Here is a 19985-nt window from a genome sequence, read left to right on the forward strand (position 1 = left end):
ATCTTTTCAAACCTTGTAATGTATGTAGAATACTTTAAAACTTTTAGAAACGTACGGTCGGGTGGAAGGTAGTCACTGGTGCTTACTCTAAAGTGCGTAGTTACTTCGCTCGGGTTAGCGATTTTCAGCTCCAGAGCAATTTTCTGATGGTTGTGTCATCAACTCAAAAGTATAAACCACTTCAAAGTCGGCATAACAATGCCATAATCGAAACCACAACTCCACCTTAGGAATTGTTGCATCATTGTGGCACCTCCACTTTAGTTGTTTACCTTTATAAGTTGTTAACTTGATGTTTTTACCAACTTGAGATAGCCACTTGCCTATGGGCATACACCATTGTATTGAGAAGTGTGCAGTAGGTGAAACATATTTGCTCACCACAAAGCATACAAAGATCGCTGAGATCCAATAAGACCTGAAGTTACTCTCATAACATGTACAAACTTGCAGCTAAAAGCAACTGCAATTTCAAGATAGTCCAGATTGCTAGATGGCTTCCTGATTCAATTGTGCCATTTTCCCCTGTAAAATGTATGGGGAGCCCTGGAGAAAAAATGTAACCTTTTTTCAGTTTTTAAGCACTGTGCATGCCAAAGTAGCTAATTCCAACCCAACAAACTATATATTTCTGAGATCAGCAATCAATACTCTATCTATTGAGCATATAAAAAGCCTAAATTTTAAGATCAGTCTGGAATGCCTATTGGAAGTACCGTATAGCCTAATATTTCGAGGGAGGAAATTTTCGTTGATTTCGCGGTTTTGGGGTTTATCAGCGAAAATCGTTTTAGCCTTGAAATATTTAGACTTCCATATAGTGTAATACATTTTGCAAATCCGCGAAAATTTTATTTTTAGCAACATTGCTCAACCTCGAAATATTTAGGCTATACGGAACCGAAAGGTTTTTATATTCGCGTCTAGCAGTTTCCCCGAGCACTCGACTTTAGGGGCTGCGAAAAGTAGTGTTAGGGTTAGGGTCGGGTGGTCAGCTTTGGTTTCTTCTTTACCTTTAGGTTACCTTCTTCTTATGCGCCTATCAATGTATTGCCCCACCACCCCCCCCCCCCCCCCCCTCGGGCGTAAGTGGGGCTTTACAGGGGGAATTGACACGAAACTGCTGCCCCACTATGGGGCATTTGACGATCATTCAGTAAGCACCCAAATATTTTTTGTTGTAACTTCCTTCGCTATGTCAAATCCCGAGTAATTCCCGCGTTGCAACTGGGGCCAATGGTGGGGATTTGACATGATAGGTTTGCCCTACTATGGGGCATTTGACATTCGGCTGTGTCAAATCCCCACTATAGCCCCATATATGCCCGAGGGGGGGGGGGGGGGGGGGGTAGTGGGGCAATACATTGATAGGTGCATTACTATATAGACTCTACTGAGACTATACTACTTAAGTAATTATAACATTTATAAGGTAGAAAAATAGGGGATATGGGTAGCTAGCAGTGGTAGCACAGTGGTTAGCACACATGTATAAAGCTCCAGTAGTCCAAGGCTCAAGCCCCGGCTGAGTTTTGTGTTGTTGTTTTTTTTATGTTCAGTGACCCTTTTTTTGTCTAAGTTTTACTGTCGATTCAATAGACGTTACAGCTTATTGGCTTATTGAACTGGCTTTTGGTACAGTATCCACTTCCATAATTTTCAATCGATAAGCGCCGTGAAAGAAAAAGTGGTCTGCCATGGCACACATACCGTATTTTGCATACCGTATAACCTAAATATTTTAAGGGGAAAATTTTTTGATGTTGAGCAATAATGTAGCTAAAATAATACGTAATGTAGCTAAAAATAAAATTTTCGCGGATTTGCAAACACTCTCAAAATGTATTAGACTATATGGAGGTCTAAATATTTCAAGGATAAAACTTTCGCTGGTAACTGTGAAATCAGCAAAAAATTTTACCCTCAAAATATTTAGACTATAAGATATACTGTAAGGCATGACAGTCTCCATACAAGCTATTTGTACGTGTAAGAAAAGCAAGCCCTTATTTGAAGACTCTTTATTTCAGTTGCTGATGCAGCAGCTGCATCAGTGCCAAAAGGCCGACTCAATCAGTTGAGGGCTAGTTCACTACCAGGTATACAATGCATGGATTGTTTCATAGGCCATGAAATAGCTACTTAGCTGTGTACTTAGCAGCTAGATCAGAGTTTAATGGCTCTGTAGAGATTTTATTTTATTTATTTATTATCCTGGGTGCAGTAGTAGCTACCTATACCCGTGAAAAGTTAAGATTCATGGGAAACCATGGAAACCATGGGAATTTTCATAAGTATTCCATGGCAATATTCATGGCAATTTTATATGCTGTTACGATAGCTAGTGGTTGTACATGCATTGTTACAACAGACATCTCTCTTTAAAGCATCATGCTTTGCTTCTTTTTATTGTGTGGCTTCTGCCCTACATGTATGCAGTGAGATTGCAAACTATTAGTCATATAAGTGTATGGATCATGGTATATACAGTATAGTACCTATATTGTTGTACGTAGCTAAGTAATCACTTTGTTATCAGTGGATATATATGTACAGATTATGTCATGCATCTACATTTTCATTGCATTGTATTTGCTTCAAATACATGTTTCTCATAGGGCTGTCAAGATGGGTTGTATCAATTAAACATTGTCAGTGTACAAATATTTAAAGCTCTGAATCATGGTTAAGTATATACGTAAAAAGGATTAGTGAAATATGTACAATAAAAGATAAGTAGTGATAATAGTGAACGTCACTGGAAATGACAGTTACTAAAATGTACAGTGATGCTCACTATTTGCCACTGTATTCATGGCTATAGACTGTTAATATGAAAAAGATCCACCCCGTGCCATGTAGGGTCAAGTGGTCATTCACATGTTCTTTTTATTTACAGTACTTAGTGAAGAGCACTGTTAATAGAGGACCAATGTGAAGTCTATTAGCTGTACTACTGTACATAACACTAGGAGGTTGTTGTTTGCATTGTGACACTATTGTTTTATATGTGTTACAGGTATAGACTATCTAATCAAAAACACCCAAGCTGTAAAAAAAGGTGCGGCCCCCAAAAAGGCCATGGTGAAAAAAGATGTGAAATCCAAGGTGGCGGCCAAGAAATGGCTGTGATGGTAGGTTAATGGTAAAAATTTTAATAATGACAATTCAGGTGAATTTTGTGCCACTTGGTCTTGGCACCAAATTCACCTGAATTGTCGTTATTAAAATTTTTACCATTAACCTACCATCACAGCCATTTCTTGGCCGCCACCTTGGATTTCACATCTTTTTTCACCATGGCCTTTTTGGGGGCCGCACCTTTTTTTACAGCTTGGGTGTTTTTGATTAGATATCACTTCTTTTTGTATTTGTATACTGCAAAGCCGGCCTATGGCTGGCTTTGGGGCTTTTTTAACCCATGTGTTTTTTATTTACCACAGGAAGAAGAAAAGAACTTATAGAAGATTTTTAATAGTTCAATTATTTTTGATTTTATTAGTAATTATACAAATTATATACATATATTTATTACATGCCCATTATTCCCCACAGGATATTTTTTAGCAGCTGATCTCTCTACTGGATGCATGACTTAAAATATAGCTGAACTATATACAGGATGGTTTCTTTGTAGCTGAATTCTCTCCAAGGTGACCTCTTCTAGCTGATCTCTCTACAGGATGATTTGTTTCTAGCAGAACTCTCTACAGGTGAATTGTTTGCAGCTAAACTCTCTACATGGTGCTGTCTTTGTAGCTGAACTCTCTACATGATGGTTTCTTTGTAGCTGAACTCTCTACAAGGTAACTTCTTCTAGCTGATCCCTCTACAGGGCGATTTGTTTGTTGTTGAATTCTCTAAACGGTAATTTGTTTGAGGCTGAACTCTCTACATGGTGGTTTCTTTGTAGCTGAACTCTCTACAAGGTGACTTTTTCCAGCTGAACTCTATACAGAGTGATTTGTTTGCAGCTGAACTCTCTACATGATGGTTTCTTTGTAGCTGAACTCTCTATAAGGTGCATGACCTCTTCTAGCTGAACTCCTTACATTGTGTCTAGTTTCTATAAGGTGACCTCTTCTAGCTGAACTCCTTACATTGTGTCTAGTTAATTTGTTTGTAGCTAAACTCTCTATAAGGTGATTCGTTCTCTCTGCAGGTTGATTTGTTTGTAGCTGAACTCTCTAAAGGGTGATTTGCTTGTAGCTGAACTCCTTACATTGTGTCTAGTTTCTAGCTGATCTCTCTACAGGGTGATTTGTTTGTAGCTGATCTCTCTGCAGGTTGATTTGTTTGTAACTGAAGTCTCTACAGGGTGATTTGTTTCTAGCTGATCTCTCTACAGGGTGATTTTTTGTAGCTGATCTCTCTGCAAGTTGATTTGTTTGTAGTCGATCTCTCTACAGGGTAATCTGTTTGTAGCTGAACTGTCTATAAGGTGATTTGTTTGTAGCTGATCTCTCTGCAGGTTGATTTGTTTTAGCTGAACTCTCTACAGGGTGATTTGTTTGTAGCTGATCTCTCTGCAGGTTGATTTGTTTGTAACTGAAGTCTCTACAGGGTGATTTGTTTCTAGCTGATCTCTCTACAGGGTGATTTTTTGTAGCTGACCTCTCTTCAGGGCAATTTGTTTCTAGCTGATCGCTCTACAGGTTGATTTGTTTGTAGCTGATATCTCAACAGGGTGTATTGCTTGTAGCTGAACTCCTTACATTGTGTCTAGTTTCTAGATGATCTCTCTACAGGGTGATTTGTTTGTAGTTGATCTCTCTACAAGTTGATTTGTGTGTAGCTGATCTCTCTGTGAGTTGATTTGTTTGTAGTCAATCTCTCTACAGGGTAATTTGTTTGTAGCTGAACTGTCTATAAGGTGATTTGTTTGTAGCTGATCTCTCTGCAGGTTGATTTGTTTTAGCTGAACTCTCCACAGGGTGATTTGTTTCTAGCTTATCTCTCTACAGGTTGATTTATGTGTAACTGATCTCTCTACAAGCTGATTTGTTTGTAGCTGATCTCTCTGCAGGTTGATTTATTTCTAGCTGATTTCTCTACAAGTTGATTTGTTTGTTGCTGATCACTCTAAAGATTGATTTGTTTGTAGCTGAACTCTCTGCAAAGTGTTTTGTTTGTAGCTGATCTCTCTACAGGGTAATTTGTTTGTAGCTGAATTCTCTCCACAGTGACTTGTTTGTAGCTGAATTCTCTAGAGAGTGTAACCGAACTCTCTACAGGGTGCATGACTTGTTTATAGCTGAACTCTCTTCAGTGTGACTTGTAATGTTCTGAATCACTACAGTGATATATTTGTAGCTGAACTCTCTATAGGGTGACTTGCTGTCTATAAGATTAACTGTTTGCAGTTGAACTCCCTACAGAATAACTTGTAATGTAATAGAATTCTACAATGGAGTAAATAAATTAGCTGAATGCTCTATTAGGGTGACTGTTCTATTAGAGTATCTCGATCTCGCATTTGTTACACGGAGTTGGTTTTCGGGTCATAACTCAGTGGTTTGTAATCCAATTCTTCTATACTACTGCAAGGACTTTCTATGAAGATTATTCCAGCTATATACCGATTTTCAGCTCATTGCTCTTAGCGGTTTGCCTAGTAGGCGTGAAAACTAATACTTCTTTATTACTAAAAATCGATCGCGTAACTGTGACACAGGTTGGGTTTTGTGTCATATCTCCGTGGTCTTAATCTCGATTCCTTTCAAACCACCAAAAGGCACTCCTACGATGGTTACTCCATCTACATAGCAATTTTCAACTCTTTCCATGAAGCGGTTTACCCTGTAGGCGTGACAACAAATCGATCTTGTTTTACGCGAATAATCGGTCATAACTCCTGAACCATTCATCGGATTTGCACCAACTTTGATGCTAGGATTCGCCGTTGGACTCCCTTTCTGTGTGCCAAATTTCAAGGTGATCGGAGTACGAGTTTGCGTTGTATAGCAATTTTTGCAAGTGTGCGAAAAGACGAAGAAAAAAAAACCAAGAAAAAAACGAACCTTTGGCCGCTCATATCTCGGAAATAGCTTGAGTGATTTCCTTCAAATTTGGAATGTAGACTCCCCTAGCTGGCGGGCAGCTCTGCAGCAAATTTGGTTTCAATCGGATAAGCTAGCACCGAGATACAAAAGTGTGAAAATGACGTTTTCTTTCTTCCTGTAAATATACTCACGGTGTGGCGCGCCGGTTTCTTGGGCCGCACGACACACTACCGTGTGTCTTGATTATGTTTTAATATGTAACAGCCAACCACGTACATTGTTCCTGAGTGACATATCACAAATGGTTCTAGGGACCCGCCGATTATGCTCATAATTTTACCTATTATGCTATGCTGCACTGCTCAAAAATTTACCTATTATGCTTAAATATATGCTAAATACTTACCCATTATGCTCAAATTATGCCCAATTATTTATGCTTCAGTTCCCATGCTCTAGTAATAATTTCCAATTTATGGATAAATAATAAGTGGCTGAAGCACAAACTTGTCAAAATGTATATCACAGAAAAGATCGATATACTCCAATAGAACAGTCAGTTATATGATTGTTCTATTAGAGTATATCGATATTTTTGTGATAGCTATTTTGATAAGCAAGAATTCATACTATTACACAAATATTCTACCTATTATGCTAGCATTATGCTCAATGCTTTCAGACACCTATTATGCTCATAATTATGCCAGCATAATCGGCGGGTCCCTAAATGGTTCCCAGCAGCAGCTGGCCAGAGACTGCAGTCAGATCATATATACCCATCAGACACTTGATCAGTTGTAGGGTCTCCACATATGAAAGTTAATAATATTAAGTTAATTGTGTACATTCTGTGGTTTTAACCAAACATAATAATTATTAGTTTTCACTGTATAAAGCAACTACCAGTATTATGGTTAAGAGAAAAATACAGTGTGCAATCTTTTTACTGCATTGTTGAATTGGATGATTGGAATAAATGTGAAGCTGTGCCCACTTAACTGCTAACCTTATATTATTAACCATTATCAAGAATATACATAGCATGATAGCTTGGTGCTCACCGTAAGGCTCCTTCTGTATGTTGTCCAGTGCAACATGGCCTACATGATGGGTTAGTCTAGCTATAATTCATTTTTCAAAGTTCTTTTAAATTTTTCGCTCTTCAAATATAATTACTTTGTGACTGGGACTGCAAAAACAGGGCAGGTGGGCACACAAAAAGTCTGCCTACTCTTTCAAATGTTTATTTTTCATAACTTTTTATGCCATTACACTATGACTATGCCTTTTTGCAACATTTAATTGGCTTTATAGTACAAGTTAAAGAATGCAAATAATTATCTATTCCAGTACTGAGATATTACCTGCTGTGTGTTGGGGTGTAGTTTGTACCACATGCCCCATGTTTGCAGGCCTGATCACATTTGCTGTGCAAAAATTTCTGTATTCAAAGAACCCACTATATATACACAGCATTGTTCTACAATTTGATCATCAATAGCTGGCTTGAATTGATTTTTTACTTGTGATATTGCCATATTTATTATGCTTTAAATTAGTGCACACAATGTCTCAAATAAATTGGTTTGATAAACTATAGCTAAGTATTTCTAATAACATTATACATACAGTATAAAAACAGCAATAATACATGTAAATAGTATGTACATGATGGAAAATATGTTATAATTTTATATATAAATCCATGTGAAGAGTTTTTCTGTATTCATGTTTGAGGTTTAATCTTTTACAATATGCTGGGATTCATGGAAACTGTTTCCTCCTGTTTGTGCAATTGTTAATCCATCTGGAACATTATCAGTGCTGCAGTTTTGACATAATATACAAGTATAACAGATTTGTATCACTGATGTAATATATACGTAATATCTAATCCAAAACAGCCAACCTGTAAAAAAGAGTGTAGTCTCCCAACACATAGGCTTTTAAAAAAATTGTTGACACTACAATATCATTGCAGCCATTTCTTGGCCGCAACCTTTGATATTACATCTTTTTCATACTAGCTTATTTTTGGAAGGCTGCACTATTTTCACAGTTTGGCTGTTTTGGATCTAAAGGAAATTGACTATGCTTTAAATCTACTGCAGCATCTAGTACACTGAGTTAAGCATGCAAGAGCTATTCTTCAAACAACATAGCTAGCTATATATGTTACCAGTGTACTGTTGTTAAGCCATGGTATAAGTGTTATGGCACGCAGCTCTTGACTGATTTTCAGCCTCAGTATTGCCATAGGGAGAATTTTTTTGGGATCAGTATCATCTTAAATGAAGCCACACTTATACTATCATCATACTGTACATACTGCTAAATACAGTTGAACTGTAACATGATGCTTTCTTACTGCACAACTCAGCTGTGCCTGACTGTTTTATATAGCCATGACTGCTCTATTAGAGTACATCGATCTTTACTAGGGGCATGGATTAAGGTTTCATTAAAATCAAAAAAATAATGCAGTTTTGACCTGCCTATATGGTACCTTTGCTATACCAATGCATAGCTGAGCTACATACCAACCAGCAGATATTGTGAAACAGCATTTTACATGCCATTCAAGAAACTCGTGTGATGAATAATGAGAATTGTACATGTAGTAAACTTTTTGCATTAGAACTCATTAATATCTATTGTATCTTGATACGTAGTTTATCAACATTTGCAAGAAAATTCAACTAGTTTGCATTAGTGGGTTAGGTGGTAGGTGTGACAATAAATAATTAACTATCACTGACTGCTCTATTAGAGTATCGTGATTGTTATGTGAGATGAACAACTGACAGTAGTGGCTGACTGGTAAAGGGTTTGGACATGTAGGTATGGAGGTTCAAACTGTACACAGCTTCTTTTTCAACATTTTATTACTTCATGGTGACTGTTCTAATCAGTATCTCAATTACATTTGGTTTTTGCTTTATATCTCCTTAGCTAATACTCTTAGTACTTTTACATTACAAAAGGTCTGTGTTATGATGGTCAACCTACCGGCAGACTTATATATTTCTGTAAGTAGTTTACCCTATAGGCATGACCAAAAATCACACTTGTAATTTTTGAAAATCACCTGTAACTTGGCACTACGCAATCTGTACACAAATTGAAAGATAAATGAGCTATATATAATGTACTCTTTATACCCTCAAACTTGGGGATCCTATGTATAAAACTTTTGTGAGTTATGGAGGTGTTGCAAAAAGATAATGTATAGCAGAAGAAGGTAAAGAAAAATACATAGAACACTAGATAAAATTTGAAGGCACATATCTCAAGGATCATGCAGGGGCGGATCCAGGGGGGGGGGGGGGGGGGGGGGTTCAAAGGGATCCATGGAACCCCCCTTTAGAAATCTCTTTGAAAGAGCCTGTCTTACTCGAGATACTCTAATAGAGCAGTCAAAATCGAAATACTCTAATAGAGCAGTCACAGTATTCTTCAGAGGAGCAGTGTAGCAAGCTATGTATGTAGTTATAAATAAGGAAATATAGTTGGTCAGGGTATCTGTGGTGAGGGGCAGCTATTGTCCGCAGGTGATGACTTTTTTTTTTTGGTCTTTGATTTACAGCTAGGCTGAAGTTGTAATTCCAGAGTGGAACCCCCCTTTTAAAAAGTCTGGATCCGCCCCAGGGATGGCTGGACTGATTTGAAAGATGTCCCACTCCAAAGGAGGTTTCACAGAAAAATGGACTGAACCTCCCTTAGAGCTACTTCTGTTTAGCTATTACTGAGGAATAAATTCGTGAAAATCATGATTTCTTAATCGGTTCCTGTATAATACGCGCTTGTCTGTCCCACACTTAAACGTATTTGTTTCCTTAACTGGCTGCAAGACACACTATCGTATGCCCTGATATATACAATATATACGTATGTGTATGTATGTATGTATGTATGCAACATCTTGAATTAACAAGATACATGCACTGCCTTAACAAGATAAACACCCTGTATACAGTACATATTTCATTAAGGCAGTGCGTATATCTTGTTAAAATTCCTGAGCCAGTGCAATATGTGATATATGCACACTGGCTTTCCTTTGATCTAAGGTTACAATTGGTACATATATTATAAAAAAAATTATCTAGTGATGCTTTTAGCTGAAACCTCAGCAGTGTGCACTTACTTAATAAATCATTTTGTTCATTCAAAATTAGATGTACACATATACCTTGTGGCTAACTGCCAGCCTATTGTGCTTTTGCTTTTAATTTTACCTGTTATGCTATGCTACAGTGCAAAAATTTAATCTACTGTATTATGCTCAAAATCAATGCGTTATCACTCAAAAATGCTTGCTTTATGTATAATATATTTATCTGTAAGGAACTGTTGAGAGTACGTAATAATGACATTGCTTCCAATAGAAAAGTATATATTTGGCATTACCACATTGATATCCTCTAACAAAAATTAGCAAATCTAATAAAAATTACACTCTATTAAAGCCATCAACTATTTTAGAAACCTAGAGCTCTTTCTCTTCATACAATCCAATTCTGACTTCTGTCTTCAATGTGTGTATGTAAGAAGAAATGTGGATAAAGACAAACCCTAAATTCAGGGACTCATAAAAAATTAAATCCACACAAAAGCAGCCAAGCTATGAAAAAAGGGTGTGGTCTTCAGATACTTGGGTCAAATAAGAAATCAAAGGTGGTGGCAAAGGAATTGCTATTAAAATAGTTACATTATTTATTTATGATATCTGATTTCCAACCCCCATAGTTTATAGAAGAGTAGCTGCTTTACCCGTGCAAGGATTACAGCCATCATGGCATGTACTTAATTCCTTCTGACTAACACAATGGTTAATCCAGACATTTGAAAATGGTGGTTCCACTCTGAGACATGGTAACCCAGCCTATTACACATATATTATAGTCTAGCTAGCTGGCTATGAGTAAAGTAAAATCTTACGTTTGATTAGTCTTCTTCATATAGCATCTCATGATGATTAGCAACACAGCTACTATTACTATAATTCCTATCACTCCTCCTATTGCTGCACTAACAATTGTTCCAAATGGTGGGTCATCACTACTTGATGACTGGTTGATTACAACACAGTCCCTTGACTCAAATGACTCAAGCATTGATGGACAGCTTGGATCAATATGTAGGGTGACTTGATTGACAGTCAATGATGTTTCAGATTTTACCCAGTAGTCTATCTCATTGATGGTATTCTCAGCACTGATATTTGATAGTATTTTTGCTCTATACACAACTGTGCCCTTAAAGTCTCCTTTTGATTGTCGACAACTAAATGCTGCATTAACAATGCTTAATTTACAGGAACATTCTTGCTTCAGTTTTCCCATTACAGCTAATTTTATGTCATGCAATTTCTTTATCTGGTTATCTTCCTATAAAAGTTGCGGACATGATCATTATACACCACCTGGTTATGTAACACTGTAACATGTACGCTTACTGTCCATCCAACACAGCTTTTAATAGGGTAGAGTCGTAATTGAAATAAGGCCGCATGAACTAAACACAGGAAAAAGTAACATTAAAGATCATACAATAACAAAGACATAAACCATACATGTAGTTGTAGTAACAGTTTCGCTGGTAACTCTAAGTCCCTTGATGATGAAAGCTGTGATGTAGATTGAGTATTTTACACCAGAGAGAAGGTTAGTCAGATTAGCAGAAGTGCCTGTGCTGTTGATAGATAGGACTTGGTTTTGATTATGGGCATAGTGAATCTACAGAGATCAACCACACTTGTATTAGTCTGTATTACAGGTATATACTACAAGTCACAGCCATGCTGTTATTCTGATCAGCTATTTATACATGTACATGTAGTAGTATATTAAAAATGTTATTAAGTTTAAAATGAAGTAGTGAACAAAGCGACAATAAGTAGTGAAACAAGAGATATATGAATGATGGTATTACAGCATAGCTCTGTGGGAAAATCCCAACAATGGCAGCTCATAACAAATATTTTGTTCAATGCCAAAGTAGGGAGTTTCCTACTGAGCGCAAACAAAAGCTCAAGAAACTGATTTTGAAGATCAAAATTGGACTAAATCTTACCAGTAGATGCGGTCTCCTCACCTTTTTACTGTAAGGTATCAGTCAGCTATGTTGTAATACCATCATTCACCTCTTGTTTCACTATATTTTTATTGCTTGACAGCATCATGTCAAACAGTACAGTGGAACTGTTTAGTAGGAATCCCCGCGTGCCACCTAAAATGTCACAATCTCCATTGCGAATGAGATCACACGATAATTGTAGGTCATTACATACCTGGAAAAACTTGTGTATTCTAATTATTGCAACACTAATTTTAAGTGGAACTGTTATAACATGTTGCTTTTTGTGTGGTTTATAAGTTGTATGAATAGTGAACCAGTGCTTGTTGTGTCTGTTCTGACGTTAAAATTTTATGCTGCCTTTAAAGGTCATCCTAGAAACATCTTACACAATGAGAATCACCTTTATGGAATAATATTAGTCCATCTAATACCAAATACAGCATTAAAAACAAGAAAAAACTTACAGGCGCTTGGATATGGAATTTTAAAAAATCACTGAAGCTTGAATTTTTGTCTGACTGCCAGCCTGCCTTTCAGACCATAGTCGCAAGGCTGGAGGCCAAATGAAGCAGTGCATGCCCACCATTTTATGCCACAATGACAAACTCACAAGTGAGATGTGCCTTTTAGGGTTCCAACGAGTGTGTGGCCTCTGCTCCTTGTCTTTCCTTTTATCTTTAATCAGGCTGTCTTCATCCTTCTTCATGCAATGAAACTATATTGAAGCATTAATTTTCCCTATCAACACTTTCCTTGAGCAGCACATTTAGATGCTGCAAACTTATTTAAGTGCTTACGCTCAATAGGTTCAATACCATGCCTATTAACGTGACCTTACCAGGTTGATTAATAACAACTGAGCACCACCTGAGACCACATCTCTTAACAATCTATTTACTCGATCACAATGACACATCCTGTTATTATCAGTCTAGCTGTATTCAGAATGCTAGCACGATGAAAATATGCTACACCTCCTGGTAGATGAAAGGCTGACTCAAGATACTCTAATACAGCAGTCACCCTAATGAAACAGTCATGCGTGTATAGCTGTATGCTATAACAAAAAACCAAACAAACTAAAAATTATTATTAAGCAGGGATCCAAGCAATAAAATATAGTGCAACAAGGGATGAATCACGGTATCACAGTATAGAACAAAATCACTATGATAATATGCCAATGTAGGGTTTTCCCATCAAGCTATGCTGTAAAACCATCATTCATCTCTTGCTTCACTACATTTTATTGCTTGGATCTTTACTTCATTCTAAATCAACAATTTTTAATATACTATATAGTATATAATTATATATACATTACTGAGATAATTGATACAGAGTATGAACCTGATAATGGAGTATTGGTAGGTTTAGTTCAGGATGATTCCAGTTTAGTGTAACGGTAGTTTCATCAACTGATAAAACTGTTAAATATATTGGAGTTTCAGCACCTACTGGACATTAACAGAATGATTACATATTTCATTGAAAGCAATTAATTCAAAATCAAAGCAGTACTTATAGCCTAAATATACATTTGGCTGATTTTGAGGTTTTTGGAGCTAACAGTGAAAATTTTATGCTTAAAACATTTAGACCTTCATTTACATTATTGTAATAAATTAGTACAAAAATTATTGGTAGATGGAGGTTATTAATTATTACAAAAATCATTGGAGTAGAGTTGATTTAATAGTTGGGTAAGGAGAATTCTAGGAAATGGGAGCAGGACAGGAATATGGGAAAGGTAACTACCAATGGAAAATGTCTGATACGTATATATAGTTATTTACCACTCTGCGTGGGCAGTTCAAAGGCACCGCCAGTGCCATAATTTGTATATTGCACTGCTGCAGACCGCAGCGAGTGCATTATAACTTATAACGCACTGGTTGCTGTTTTGTAGACCACAACGAGTGCATTATAAGTTATAATGCACCGACCGCAGTGCTATATACAGATATTGCACTGGCTGCGGTTTTGTGCAGCATAGCACAAGTGCCGGTGGCGAAGACCACTACGACACCTCACCTAATAGGTGGAAAGACACTACACAGATCACTCGAATTCTTTTATAGCCTGACATGTAAAGGTCGATTGTGGGCCATAACGTCACCAATACGTATAATGTTTACAAGCAGCCAATGGCGATCGAAAAACCCAACGCGGGTGGCCACAATTCTAGTCTACATATATATATAAACGTACTTATACACCTTACTAGTCTGGTGCCATCTTAGCCCAGATTAAACTGTAGTCCACTTCGACAATGACTCAATAAAACAAATATATTCTAAATAATACTAACCTTTACGTTCGATTGTGGTAACCAGTTTTGTCATGCCACCGGATTCGAGTTTAGCCAGTGTGAATAGTAAGAATTAGACTAATATTGTTTAGTAGTTAGGTTTTGTTTACTTAAACCGTCTATTTAGCTGCTTTTTTTGCTCGAGAGAATCACTATGGCAATTAGTCTGGTGCTTAGTCTATATGGCACGCTGAGCACTACATGATGAGAGTGGAACAGCGAATGCAGGTTAGTGATATAACCCATAGCGTACTAGCTTTCAATATCTCAGGTGGCTGCAGTACTGCAGGGGGAACGTCATCGCAACGTCAGGCTTGGTTACCCACAATCGATGTTAGAAACCTGGCCTTTATAAGTGTTACAGCTGTCTTGTGAGACTCTCCCCACCTATTAGGTGAATGGTACATAACAGTTATACAATGTGCACTCGTGCTCTGCCTGTATAAACGCACTTGCCTTCGGGCCTGACGGCCCTCAGGCTCATGTGTTTATATCAGGCAGAGCACTCGTGGCCGTTGTATAACTATATAATCATGCCAAAATAGAGCTAGATTTTAGATGTTTCTTTGCAGCATTGTTTGATTCTTTACTGCTAAAATCAGCCACTTATATAGCATTAAAATTCTCTAATAAAGCAGTTACAAGAAATTTTCTGTTAATTATTATCCCACTATGGAATTGCAGTTAATTTTGATGGAATAGCTGGTATAGATTAGGTATAATAGCTAAGTTGTCAACACTAAAACTATACTTCATGAATATTCAAAAGATTCACATTGCAATAACTCATAGTGCCTGCATATACAGTGTAAGTGTGGAAACCATGACAAAAGTCATATGATGGTGTATGTGGCAGTTGAAGTATAATGCTTGTCAGGCTGGAGTGGCTCAAGCTAGGGACACTATATGAACAGTCATAGTGCTGCTCCAGCCTGACAGTGCACTACTGCCCACACTGTCATAATTACTTTTATAATCCAGAAGTGTAGCTTCCCAAACCTCACATATATATATCTAATCCAAAACAGCCAAGCTGTAAAAAAGTGTGCGGCCCTCAGAAAGGCTATGGTGAAAAAAGATGTGAAATCCAAGGTGGCGGCCAAGAAATGGCTGTGATGGTAGGTTAATGGTAAAAATTTTAATAATGACAATTCAGGTAAATTTTGTGAAGCGGCACAAAAATTCACCTGAATTGTCGTTATTAAAATTTTTACCATTAACCTACCATCACAGCCATTTCTTGGCCGCCACCTTGGATTTCACATCTTTTTTCACCATAGCCTTTCTGAGGGCCGCACACTTTTTTTACAGCTTGGCTGTTTTGGATTAGATTTCATTTCTTTTTGTATTTGTATACCCCAAAGCCGGCCTATGGCCAGCTTTGGGACTTTTTTAACCTATGATTTTTTTTCTTTACTACAGGAAGACGAAAAGATGAAGTAGATGTACTTTAAATATTTTATCAGTAAATGTACAAATTATATATATAATACATATGTGATCGGATTTGCGAAAAGGGGTCTTCCACACACATCCAATTTACCAACTTTGACAATTGATAACTTCAGATTGGAAAGAGCTATTGCCTTGAAATTTGGACAGTGGTGATTTCTTTGCAGCTGAACTCTCTACATGATAGTTTCTTTGTAGCTGAACTCTCTACAAGGTAATTTCTTCTAGCTGATCTCTCTACAGGGAGATTTTTTGTAGCTTAACTATCTACAAGGTAACTTCTTCTAGCTGATCTCTCTACAGGGTGATTTGTTTGTAGCTGAATTCTTTACAGGTGATTTGTTTGCAGCTGAGCTCTTTACAGAATGGTTTCTTTGTAGCTGAACTCTCTACAAAGTAACTTCTTCTAACTGATCTTTCTACAGGGTGATTTGTTTGTAGCTGAACTATCTACAAAGTAACTTCTTCTAGCTGATCTCTCTACAGGGAGATTTGTTTGTAGCTGAACTCTCTACAGGTGATTTGTACGTAGCTGAATTCTGTACAGGTGATTTGTTTGTAGCTGAATTCTGTACAGGTGGTTTCTTTGTAGCTGAACTCTCTAAAAGGTAACTTCTTCTAACTGATCTTTCTACAGGGCAATTTGTTTCTGGCAGAATTTTCTACAGGGTGATTTCTTTGCAGCTGAACTCTCTACATGATGGTTTCTTTGTAGCTGAACACTCTACAAGGTAATTTCTTCTATCTGATCTCTCTACAGGGTGATTTGTTTGTAGCTGAACTATCTACAAGGTAACTTCTTCTAGCTGATCTCTCTACAGGATGATTTGTTCGTAGCTGAATTCTGTACAGGTGATTTGTTTGCAGCTGAGCTCTTTACAGAATGGTTTCTTTGTAGCTGAACTCTCTACAAGGTAACTTTTCTAGCTGATGTCTCTACAAGGTAGCTAGTTTGTAGCTGAACTCTCTACATGGTGGTTTCTTTGTAACAGAACTTTCTACAAGGTGACTTCTTCTAGCTGATCTTTCAATAGGGTGATTTGTTTGTAGCTTCACTCTCTACAAGGTAACTTCTTCCAGCTGATCTCTCTACAGGGAGATTTGTTTGTAACTGAACTTTCTAAATGATGGTTTCTTTGTAGCTGAACTCTCTACAAGTTAACTTCTTCTAGCTGATCTCTCTGCAGGGTAATTTGTTTGTAGCTGAATTCTGTACAGGTGATTTGTTTGCAGTTGAGCTCTTTACAGAATGGTTTCTTTGTAGCTAAACTCTCTACAAGGTAACTTCTTCTAACTGATCTTTCTACAGGGCAATTTGTTTCTGGCAGAATTTTCTACAGGGTGATTTCTTTGCAGCTGAACTCTCTACATGGTGTTTTCTTTGTAGCTGAACTCTCTACAAGGTAACTTCTTCTAGCTGATCTCTCTACAGGGTGACTTGTTCGTAGCTGAACGATCTACAAGGTAACTTCTTCTAGCTGATCTCTCTACAGGGAGATTTGTTTGTAGCTGAACTCTCTACAGGTGATTTGTTTGAAGCTGAACTCTCTAAATGATGGTTTCTTTGTAGCTGAACTCTCTACAAGTTAACTTCTTCTAGCTGATCTCTCTACATGGTGATTTGTTTGTAGCTGAACTATCTACAAGGTAACTTCTTCTAACTGATCTTTCTACAGGGCAATTTGTTCGTGGCAGAATTTTATACAGGGTGATTTCTTTGCAGCTGAACTCTCTACATGGTGGTTTCTTTGTTGCTGAACTCTCTACAAGGTAACTTCTTCTAGCTGATCTCTCTACAGGGTGATTTGTTTGTAGCTGAACGATCTACAAGGTAACTTCTTCTAGCTGATCTCTTTACAGGGAGATTTTTTTGTAGTTGAACTCTCTACAGGTGATTTGTTTGAAGCTGAACTCTCTAAATGATGGTTTCTTTGTAGCTGAACTCTCTACAAGTTAACTTCTTCTAGCTGATCTCTCTACATGGTGATTTGTTTGTAGCTGAACTATCTACAAGGTAACTTCTTCTAACTGATCTTTCTACAGGGCAATTTGTTCGTGGCAGAATTTTATACAGGGTGATTTCTTTGCAGCTGAATTCTCTACATGGTGGTTTCTTTGTAACTGAACTCTCTACAAGGTAACTTTTTCTAGCTCATCTTTCTACAGGGTGATTTATTTGTAGCTGAATTCTGTACAGGTGGTTTGTTTGCAGCTGAGCTCTTTAAAGAATGGTTTCTTTGTAGCTGAACTCTCTACAAGGTAACTTCTTCTAGCTGATGTCTCTACAATGTCACTAGTTTGTAGTTGAGCTCTCTACATGGTGGTTTTTTTGTAACTGAACTCTCTACAAGGTGACCTCTTCTAGCTGATCTTTCTACAGGGTGATTTGTTTGAAGCTGAACTCTCTACAAGGTAACTTCTTCTAGCTGATCTCTCTACAGGTAGATTTGTTTGTAGCTGAACTCTCTACATGATGGTTTCTTTGTAGTTGAACTCTCTCAAGGTAACTTCTTCTAGCTGATGTCTTTACAGGGTCACTAGTTTGTAGCTGAATTCTCTACATGGTGGTTTCTTTGTAACTGAACTCTCTACAAGGTAACTTTTTCTAGCTCATCTTTCTACAGGGTGATTTATTTGTAGCTGAATTCTGTACAGGTGGTTTGTTTGCAGCTGAGCTCTTTAAAGAATGGTTTCTTTGTAGCTGAACTCTCTACAAGGTAACTTCTTCTAGCTGATGTCTCTACAAGGTCACTAGTTTGTAGCTGAGCTCTCTACATGGCGGTTTCTTTGTAACTGAACTCTCTACAAGGTGACCTCTTCTAGCTGATCTTTCTACAGGGTGATTTGTTTGATACTGAACTCTCTACAAGGTAACTTCTTCTAGCTGATCTCTCTACAGGGAGATTTGTTTGTAGCTGAACTCTCTATAAGGTGATTTGTTTGTAGTTGATCTCTCTGCAGGTTGATTTGTTTGTAGCTGAACTCTCTACAGGCTGATTTGTTTGTAGCCGATCTCTCTACAGGGTAATTTGTTTGTAGCTGAACTCTCTACAAGTTGATTTGTGTGTAGCTGATCTCTCTGCAGGTTGATTTGTTTGTAGCCGATCTCTCTACAGGGCAATTTGTTTGTAGCTGATCTCTCTACAGGGTGATTTTTTTGTAGCTGACCTCTCTTCAGGGTGATTTGTTTCTAGCTGATCTCTCTACAGGGTGATTTTTTGTAGCTGACCTCTCTTCAGGGTGATTTGTTTCTAGCTGATTGCTCTACAGGTTGATTTGTTTGTAGATGAACTCTCTACAGGGTAATTTGCTTGTAGCTGAACTCCTTACTTTGTGTCTAGTTTGTAGCTGATCTCTCTACAGGGTGATTTGTTTGTAGCTGAACTCCTTACATTGTGTGTAGTTTCTAGCTGATCTCTCTACAGGGTGATTTGTTTGTAGCTGATCTGTCTACAAGTTGATTTGTGTGTATATAGATGATCTCTCTGCAGGTTGATTTGTTTGTAGCCGATCTCTCTACAGGTAATCTGTTTGTAGCTGAACTCTCTATAAGGTGATTTGTTTGTAGCTGATCTCTCTGCAGGTTGATTTGTTTTAGCTGAACTCTCTACAGGGTGATTGCTTGTAGCTGAACTCCTTACATTGTGTCTAGTTTCTAGCTGATGTCTCTACAGGGTGATTTTTTGTAGCTGAACTCTCTTCAGGGTGATTTGTTTCTAGCTGATCTCTCTACAGGTAGATTTGTGTTGATTTGTTCATTGCTGATCGCTCTAAAGGTAATTGATTTGTTGCAGTTGAACACCCTGCAAAGTGTTTTGTTTGTAGCTGATCACTCTAAAGGGTAATTTGTTTGTAGCTGAACTCTCTCCACAGTGACTTGTGTGTAGCAGAATTCTGTGTAACTGAATTCTCTAGAGAGTGACTTAATTGTAGCTGAATTCTCTACACAGTGCATGACTTGTTTATAGCTGAACTTTCTTCAGTGTGACTTGTAGTGTTCTGAATCTCTATAGTGGTATATTTGCTTAACTCTCCACATGGTGACTGTCTTCTTGCTGAACTGTCTATAAGATTAACTGTTTGCAGCTGAACTCCCTACAGAATAACTTGTGATGTAATAAAATTCTATCATGGAG

The 19985-nt window shown here is 37.6% G+C and overlaps 1 protein-coding gene across 5 annotated transcripts in view; it reads right to left on the reverse strand.

The window, feature by feature from the left end:
- Positions 1–7577: 7577 nt before the first annotated feature.
- The window catches only part of LOC136254740 (uncharacterized), a 35216-nt gene continuing 22808 nt past the window's right edge, over positions 7578–19985 (reverse strand). For 3 of the 5 annotated variants that reach the window (XM_066047483.1, XM_066047481.1, XM_066047479.1), the window contains exons 5-9: positions 13437–13543; positions 11581–11743; positions 11464–11522; positions 10947–11395; positions 7578–7829 (exon numbers count right to left, since the gene is read on the reverse strand). In XM_066047483.1, coding sequence (XP_065903555.1) covers positions 7745–7829; positions 10947–11395; positions 11464–11522; positions 11581–11743; positions 13437–13543 — 863 coding nt within the window. In that variant the 3' untranslated portion in view covers positions 7578–7744. The remainder of the gene's footprint in view (positions 7830–10946; positions 11396–11463; positions 11523–11580; positions 11744–13436; positions 13544–19985) is intronic. The other 2 variants (XM_066047482.1, XM_066047480.1) reach the window with 1 other exon arrangement.

Source organism: Dysidea avara, chromosome 4, assembly GCF_963678975.1.
Source record: "Dysidea avara chromosome 4, odDysAvar1.4, whole genome shotgun sequence".
Taxonomy (NCBI): domain Eukaryota; kingdom Metazoa; phylum Porifera; class Demospongiae; order Dictyoceratida; family Dysideidae; genus Dysidea; species Dysidea avara.